At 34.5% G+C, this 9,133-nt stretch overlaps 1 protein-coding gene across 2 annotated transcripts; it reads left to right on the forward strand.

Annotated features, from left to right (window-relative positions):
• Window positions 1-666: 666 nt before the first annotated feature.
• LOC129363586 (GTPase IMAP family member 8-like) lies at window positions 667-8,466 on the forward strand. Of its 2 annotated transcripts, XM_055035776.1 has the most exons (6): window positions 667-2,069; window positions 2,375-3,094; window positions 3,815-4,530; window positions 4,622-4,755; window positions 5,480-6,148; window positions 6,224-8,466. In XM_055035776.1, exons 1-3 carry the CDS (start codon window positions 1,889-1,891, stop codon window positions 4,438-4,440), a joined length of 1,527 nt encoding a protein of 508 aa, XP_054891751.1. In that variant the 5' UTR covers window positions 667-1,888; the 3' UTR covers window positions 4,441-4,530; window positions 4,622-4,755; window positions 5,480-6,148; window positions 6,224-8,466. The 2 variants fall into 2 exon arrangements, with proteins under 2 accessions (XP_054891751.1, XP_054891750.1); XM_055035775.1 differs by having other exon boundaries at window positions 5,480-8,466.
• The last annotated feature ends 667 nt before the right edge of the window (window positions 8,467-9,133 follow it).

Below are 9,133 nucleotides of genomic sequence, written 5' to 3' on the forward strand. Positions count from 1 at the left end.
GCCAATCAGAGACAAGAAAAACAGCCCGTCATCTTCTGACGTATTTCACCAACAATAAAGATGGCGTCCGGGGTCTCATTTGGTGGAGGAGGAATATTCACAGCGACCTCTGTAGTTTAAATGGTATAAATATCAAAACATTGATAGAAATGAGTTAAATAAAATAAAAGACACACATAAAATTAATACATATATGCTTGATTCAGTTGACTATTAAGTGTGTAAACCTTTAAATTTCATATAGTTGTTTTTAGCATTCATATTTATTTCTGTAAATGTAACCTGGCTGAATTTCCTCTTTTGTTATAATTACACAAAATGTCTTTTTATGGTTATTTGTATTGTTCCTTACCTAACTGAAAAATTATTGTTTTAACAGTGTTACTTTAAGAGCGGATACCCCTCCTTTTTATTTCTTCTTCTGTGGTATTGTCTTTAAAGTGTTTGCGCCCCTTAGGCCCTCCCGTTTTGTCATGTTGTCCTGCGGGAGAGGTGTGTACTATTTTTTTTTAAATCTAAATACGTCCAGTCTATTTATAGATTTATGAAGTCAATTTCTGCTATGTATTTTTGTTTGTACAAGACTTAGAGCGGACAGCCTATAACACGGTTGTTTTCTGTATGTTGTTCTCGTCAGGTATGTTGTATAAAAAAGTTTATTTTGCTTATTTAAAAGTTGTGAAACATGGTCCTCCGCGCCCCCGGTTGTCATGTTATAGGCTGTTATAGGCTGCCTATAACACGATTGTTTTCTGTATGTTCTCGACAGAATAAATCAAGACGCCGTCGCCACCCTTTTAAAGACAAACCGTATCACGGCCTGATCACTTAATAAAAACCAGCACAACCCAGAAAGGACCTGGTTACATAAGTATTATATCTTTGTCCATGGACAGCATACTCGATATTTAATTCATGATTCATCCATTCAGTTACTTAATTGTGCATTGATAAGTTATTGGCAGGCACGTTTATGTAAACCTTGACATATAATCAGAAATTAATATTAAAATTCAATTGAAATAATTAAGAATATGTACAAATTATATCAAATCAATCAATCAAATTTTATTTGTATTGTACATTTCAGCAGCAAGGCATTTCAAAGTGCTTTACATCATAAACACAAAAACACAAAGTCATGCAACTTTGTTTTTTATACAATTTATTTGTATAAATATATTTATACAATATATTTTTATACATTTTCAGTTTAGGAATAGAAAGAAATAAGGCATACTATTTGCTGATATGCATAAAAATTATTCCCATTATGTTCTTTTTCACATTTAAACAAGATTTTATATCCTAAACGGTTAGACAAGTCTAATTTATGTAACTTCATTGAGTGACACTTTTATAAATTAACATAATTCTGAAAGGGCTTAACAATTCCCTGGTGGTGCTAATAATTACATGTGTTTTATAGTTTTGGAGTTACAAACCAAAAGTATGGTCATCTGTCTAGTGTGAGAAGAAGTGGTTATGTTTCTCAAATTAGTAGCACATCGAAAGAACTTCGAAGTGAGAGATGTCTCAGCTGAGAGCCAATTGTTTCATCAGGTTTTTGTCTCCTTATGACATTGTGAAATTTTAAATTGTACCAAACATAACAGTTTCAGCCCTGAGTCTAAACTTCTGATTTGTGCTACAAAAAAGTATTAAGTCATCAGCAAACATTTTAAATGGGTAAACTACAATATTCAAACATTTAAAGCAACCAGCTGATGTTCAGACTAAGTCATGTTCATTCGTCCTTTCATTCCCTTCCTACAATAAATTTTTTAACTTATATTTTTGTTGCGTGGTCCTTGCTGGGGAAATGTTTATTGATTTGTTAAGTTTCAGTTTAATTGTTATACAGTCCCTTTAGGTTGTTAGAGTAGAAATGCAGTTATTGTCGTTCTCCAGCAGATGGCGATCTCTGACCATGTTTGACTTTCCTATGTCAATCATCAACATTACCTTTGAACTACTTAAGTTTCATTTAGGAAAAGGGAGGAACAAGCAGAAACGTCGGGGGAGTGAAGCTAATGAAATGGCTGCTTCAGCTGATGTTTTCAAATTAGGTCTGTGACATTTTCATAAAACTCTCTGTAAACTTTATCCTGTTTATGATTGTGTTTTTTATAAACTCATTTTACTGACAGTTTGATAAATTCAAAGAAAGATTGTGCAAGTGTTGGGAGGGGGAGGAAATGGCTACCTCACCTTTTCTAGTTATTTTTGTTTAAGGTTAATTTTGCATACATTTTATTGTAGATGTTTTCAGATAGAAATACGGTCGAATTAAAAACGTACATTCTGTGCAGGTCAAAACAAAGTAGGTGTTTTTAAACTGTATCCAATTTTTGCCTTATTTCTCTCCTTACAGCAGAAAGTCACCCTGCTACAGAGTTGAGGATTGTGTTGATAGGAGGAAGGTTAAATGGAAGTCTCAGTGGTAGAAGCTCTGTTGGAAACATCATTCTGGGTCAAAATGTTTTTGACACCAGCAGAAGAACAGCTCAGAGTGAAGCGAAGCAGCAGGAAGTGTTCAGCAGAAGAGTCACAGTGGTTGATACTCCAGGCTGGTGGTGGATTTGGCCTAAAGAAGAAACTCCAAATCTGGATCAGATAGAAATCCAGAACAGTGTCCATCTGTGTCCCCCAGGACCTCATGTCTTTCTTCTGGTCATTAATGTTGATTTATATTTACCACGGTGGGTCAAATCATCACTAAAGAAGCACCTGAAACTTTTCAATGCAGATGTTTTCAGTCACACCATTGTGCTGATCACTGCAGTCGCTCCATGTAGTGATGAAGAGGTTGAATCAAGAATCAACACAAGTCCAACCCTGAAGTGGATTCTTCAGCAATGTGGAAACAGAAAACATTTTCTCAACATCAGTAACAGAGATGATAGAGATCAAGTTAAGATCTTGTTAGAGAAAATTGAGGCCCTGATTATAATCAATGGATTCAGACACTGTTCTGCTGACAGAAGTCAAGGAGAAACTCTGAGAAAGGAAATGACAGATTTGAGTGAAAGAGCCTCAAAAAGGTTTGATCAAGTCCAGAAACAAAGAAGCAAACTCAAAGAACTAATTAAAGGCAAGTTTCGAGTTATTTTGTTTCTAATACACTACAGTGATCCTCAGACTCTGGTCCTGCAACTTTTAGATGTATTGCTTGTCCTGTACACTTTAATTAAATGATTAAATTGGAGCCAGATGTACTGAAGCAGAGAGACATCTAAAAGTTACAGGACACTGGCCCTTGAGGAATACAATTTGAGACCCCTACTGTAGATGGTTATGGGTAATTGAATGATGGAGGACAAAAAAATCCCTCAAATGAGCTCTGAAAAATGTTTTTCCTTCAATTCTGAGGCGATTGCTATGCCTCTACTAATTAATTTCTTACGATGACGTGTACTGGCAAAAAATCTAATAAAAAATTAATTATACCAATGCCTTTTTTTACCTTCAAAGTTTTACTTGAACAATAAATTAAAAATTAAGCTTCAGCCATATTGAGATAGGGTCAGAGCTTTCATCTGCTAGATCAGGAGTCTGAAATCTTTAGCTCCAGAGCCACAAGAGGCTCCTTGGTTCTTTAGTTCACTTAATATTGATGTTTTTTGATATATGTATTAAACAAAAAAAATAATTCAATTTTGTTTCTCCCTGGTCCTCCATGGTAAATTTGATCTAGAACAACTAGTTGTTGTTCTAAATCTATGTTGGAGAAAGGAAATGTTTCAGGATTCACATCTGTGAAAAAATCACACATAACCTTCAGTATAACATTGTTTCTGTTTTGTTGGTTTAGGTGGAAAAGTTCCTCCAGATCATTTGAGAATATTGATGATTGGAGATTCACTGGCTGGCAAAAGCTCAACAGGAAACACCATCCTGGGAACAAAAACTTTTGATGTTAATAAGAAAGGAAGAACAACAACCCACAGTGAAATCAGACACAGTGTGGTTGAAGGAAGTTGGCTCACAGTGGTTGATTCTCCTGGATGGTTCTGCATCAACACCCTTCAGGAAACCAGTGAGATGGATAAACTGGAAATAGAAAACAGTGTGAATCTGTGTCCTCCAGGACCACATGCTGTGCTGCTGGTTATTCCTGTCATAATCAATGTTGATAAATCATATCTGAGTTCTGTTCAGGAACACATGAGTCTGTTTAGAGAAGAAATCTGGAAACACACACTTGTTGTGTTTACCTATGGAGACTGGTTAGGAGTGAAGACTGTAGAGGAGCGAATAGAGAGTGAAGAAGGTCTGCAGTGGATAGTGAACAAGTGTGAGAACAGATATCATGTCTTGAACAACAAGGACCACAGTGATAAAACTCAGGTAAATGACTACTGGAGAAGATTGAAGAGATGTGGGCAGGAAATGAAGATCCTTACTATGAAGTGGATCTGGACCGAGCAGCACAGCTAGAAACCAAGAGAGAGACTGAAGACAAGACGGTCAAAAGGTTGAAGACGATCAATGAGAGAAAATCACAAATAATTAAAGAGGTGTTTGAAGGTAGGCAATAAATATGACATATTTTATGGGATAGTCATATAAGTGTCTTCAGATGAAAAACATTATAGTAATTTTTTTTTTCATTTTTCAGGCGAGAGACATCCAATCACTAAAATCAGGATTGTTCTTGTTGGTCAGAAATGTTCAGGGAAAAGTGAAGTTGGAAACATGATTCTGTTCAATGAAAAATTTAAAATGACCTTTGAGAGAGCTTGGCTGAAAAAGGTAACACAATATGCTGATAAAACAAAAAGCTTTGATACAGTCACCCTGACTGTAGATGTCCAATTAAAGTACAGCCAACTATACACTGAACAAAAATATTAATGCCCCATGTCAAATATTGTTGCCATGTGGAGTTAACAACTGTAAATGAGCATTTGGTGACATTTTATTGTACAAAAATATTATTTTTCTTGACTTGTATATAATTTTACTTGTTATCAGAGAGTATTACTCAGGGAGTTTTCTTTTTTTTTTACTCAGTACCTGAGTGAGGCATGTCCAGTAGGTGACATTTAAGAGTTAATTTCCAAAAGACTATGACCACTCCAACACAAGATCACCACATCTGGCTTGTCTGGTCCATCTGCAGGTCTGACTAAGACCAGCAACACAGCTGATGAGACTATTGGCCAGCACAACAGACACAACACAGACTGTCTGTCACTGCCAATGAGAAGCCAACTGCACACAGTGTGTAAATTTCTCTACCTGATCCTATCTGAGGGTCAGGTTGACACATTTGTGTCAATGTGCCACAAATGGCCATACCACAAAGTCATCAATGCCAATATGAAGATCAGTAATTACTGAAAATATAGTTTGAGTTTCTCTATATGTTGGCTAACATAAATTTAAAAAATAAAAAAACTCATATTTGACATGGGACGTTCATATTTTTGTTTAGTGTAGATTTATTAATTGTTTTTGTTTTTCTTCTTTTCAGACCTACCAAGATCACAAATTTGCAACATGTGTAAAACACGACGGGACGTTTGAAAGAGTCAAAGTCTCAGTTGTTGAAACACCAGGCTGGTTCTCAGACCCAACACCACCTGACTGGATCAAAGATGAAGTTCTCCACAGTGTCTCCATGTTTTCTCCTGGACCTCATGTTTTTCTCCTGCTTGTTCCCATCTCAGATCTTTCACAGAGAAAGATCTCAAAGCTCTGGAGGAGATCTTGAAGCCATTAACAGAGAGAGTGTGGAAACACTGCATGGTGCTGTTTACCTGGGGACACTGGATCAATGATCTCCCTGTAGAGAATTACATTGTTAGAGAGGGAAAGGAGCTTCAGGAGCTTCTGGAGAAATGTGGGAACAGATACCATGTTCTAAACCCCAATCGATATGGTGATACTGTTCAAGTCAAAAAGTTGTTCCAAAAAATTATTGACATGGTAAAACAAAGGATGCTTTACAGCTGAAAGTAAACACACAATACATTTCTCAGTTTCCTTTGGCCACTATAACAAGAGACACTTACAGAACAAGAATTGAGCAGCAGAGAATAGGAGCTGATAGAGCAAATAATGAAAGCTTTAGCAAAGGAATCAGAGAAAGCAACAGCACCACTTGTGAAAACAGCAGAAAGCAAAGAAGACGGTCCTAATAGTAAGTTTTATGTCACAATGATTTAATTTACAGTCTTTTTTTCTCTTGAATAAAACTCTGCAGTGTCTGTTTCAGTGAGTGGAGATGTTGCCTCAGAATATGGGAGCATTTCAGAGAAACAGACGACAAGCGCATGACCAACTTGCTGAATAACACAGACCATCAGAGATCAGCTTTGGGATCGGCAGCATTTCTTCTTCAAACACTTACATGGAAAACCTTGACGAAAGTTCTGAATTCAGAGAAGCTGCAAATTTAAAATAAAATGGCGTCTCACTTCTCTTTTGGGTTTCTTCTGGAAAAAGAAGCAAATATTTAAAAAAAATGATTTGCTTTCCCTAATTTAGAAGCAGGTGACATTTACTGATGTTAGAATGGTGAAATCCAGTAAGTTTTATATTCTTGTGTTATTTGAGCTTTTAAGAAATCATTCTGAATATTTCAAATAGGTTTGATTACCCTAATATAAAGCTCATCCTATTTTCTTTTACATTGCTTAATATTTGTAAACACTTACCTTGTCTTTTTAAACCAACTTTAGAGAATAAATGTTATGAAAAGTTGATTGTATTCAAAAGAGAACACATATAAGTAACAACAACTTTTTATTTGCTTATGACTGGTTATATAAAAGTATTATTTATTAATCAATGTATATACTAGACCATTATTATGTTTTGTACCTTGCATCAGATTTCCATTTGGTCTTGAAAATATTCACGTATATTTGAATATGTAGTGCAAATGTTGAAACATTAACATTCAGAATTTCACTATGCCTCAATTTGATCATTACATGAATATGGAGTTTGTTTTTTAGAAAAAAACAAAAGACTGAAGGTGGAGCTTTTTCTGACATCAGCTTTAGAGCTAAACTGTTTTTTTTTTTTTCAAAGAAGGTTTTGAATTTTTAAGCTCAAATTTCCCAATTGTAAATGACTCCTCATAATGATGCTATATAAATATATAAAGAACAGATGTGAGGTCATTTTTTGTGGGGGTTTAATACGAACTCTTAACAACGAAATTATGATTCCTAATTGTTCTTAAGGACCTGAGTTATATTTACTATATACTTATTACTAATTCAGGTGAAATGAACATCCTTAAAATCAATAGCTGATAATGTCAGTGTGTACATTGAAAAAATATCCTTCTCAAAGTGAGTAAATTAAATATAGAAAACCATGTTTTTCCATTCCTGTGAAAACATCTGCTAATGAAACTTTTACCTTTGATTAATAATAAAAAAATTTTGACTTAAAACAAGCTCCTATTTCTTCCTGAGAAGTTACTTGTAAATTAGTTTTGTCTTATTTCAACTCTACTAAGATCTTTGTACAGTGACTGAGAAAACATTATTTTGGATTTGAGCTTGAACACTGTTTGGTGTAACACCTGTTCCATCCGCTCACTATTTGCTGATTCAGCCCGTTTGGAGTTCACAAAATATCACATAAACATCAGCAAAAAATAAAGTACCAACCATTTGGACTGCAGGAACAGGAAGTTGTGATTCCTAATAGGAGCAAACAAGTTCTGTCATTAGATTATCAACAAACTGTAAGCCCAGGGGTTGAAAGGGTCAGAAGAGATTATAAAACATTTTGGGCTAATTTTACAATGTATGCACAAAGCACAAAAAAGCCTTGCTGTGTACCTCTTCTCAAATTTCCATTTAGCCTGCAAAAGTAGTCATATCAGAGTGTTGGACAAAAGCGTGAATCAATAATTTTCTGAAGTTAATCAGACTTTGGAAAATCAGACTTTAATCATTAAGCAGTTAAAGGGTTTGTTTTTAGACAAAGCACAAATGAAGAGATGGTTCTAAGATTAGATATGGACTTAGTATGTTTCAATATGCTTGAATTGTGACTGGGAGTGAATTTGTTTTAGTCTATCTTCAGATATGAGACTTTTGATTTCCCATTTACAATCCAGACTGGCAGGTTCAAATTCCAGCTGGTAGAGAATGTCTGGTTGTAATTTAATGATCTTAAATTACAACTCTTAATTCAGAGAATTAAACCTCTGTGAGTACAGAAAGATTGTGTTTGAAAGCATTTTAGATGTTTATTCTGTCACACTGTAAAATGATTAAGCTGTTCTTGCCAAAACCTCATAATTTCATCTGTTACGCTTGTTCTATATTTTGCAGCAGAGCAAAAACCTAATGAGATTTCTAGATTTTTCTGTCTGACTTCTAAACAGATTGTGTCTCTTTGTCATCAAACAATCTCTTGATCAATTGAGAAAGTAAATTTTTTGTCAGGTATTGTAGAGATGTGGTAGAATAAAATATTTAATCCCTCCAAACATCCAAGTCTGTTGGACAACAGCTGTTGTCTTTTTTTATTTTTTTTATGTTTGATTAGTTTTTTCTCTGACAGTCTTTTTTAGTCATTTTATCTGTTTTTGTATTAGGCATAAACATGCAGGTCACAAAATAAAAATCAAGATTTTTGTTTGGTCATATATGTTTGTGTTTATTTATCTATGTAAGATAAATGTGACACTGTTTTATTCTGATCCTTCAAAAGGGAGGAATATTGATCTTCATGTTTGATTTGTTGCCTTTGTAGCAGAATATTTATTTTCTGTCAGATCAAATAATTTAAGGAATTTCCCTTGAAGTCAGATGAAAAACATAAAACACACAATTACAAGCATAAGCTGTTTGTTATGATTATTGTTTAACAGTAAATAATGTATATCTCAAGGGAAAACATAAGTAAAGCTCTTAGAATAACATAAATCACATTTAACCACTTTTATCAAAATAATGGTCTGAGTAATCAAAGAACTTTTGGGTTTTTGCTGTTGTTGTACGGTGTTTTAAGATCTTGTTCAATGTACCCCTTTTTAACTTTGATCATGATATCTAGAATCATGACCCTGATTCTAGATAGGCCTCTAATTTAGTTTTGTCTAGTCATTGCTTTTAAGATATAGCCTATAGAATTTAATTCGCACTAGTCAAAATTA

This window comes from Poeciliopsis prolifica, unplaced genomic scaffold (genome assembly GCF_027474105.1).
Source record: "Poeciliopsis prolifica strain line A6 unplaced genomic scaffold, Auburn_PproV2 SCAFFOLD010, whole genome shotgun sequence".
NCBI lineage: Eukaryota > Metazoa > Chordata > Actinopteri > Cyprinodontiformes > Poeciliidae > Poeciliopsis > Poeciliopsis prolifica.

Bases quoted from the DNA above. Each gene is read 5' to 3' on its own strand.
- LOC129363586 (XM_055035775.1), top strand. From the start codon at position 1,889: ATGCAGTTATTGTCGTTCTCCAGCAGATGGCGATCTCTGACCATGTTT. The intron at 2,070-2,374 runs GTCTGTGACATT...CTCTCCTTACAG, and splicing joins AGCTGATGTTTTCAAATTAG to CAGAAAGTCACCCTGCTACA. The intron at 3,095-3,814 runs GCAAGTTTCGAG...TTGTTGGTTTAG, and splicing joins ACTCAAAGAACTAATTAAAG to GTGGAAAAGTTCCTCCAGAT.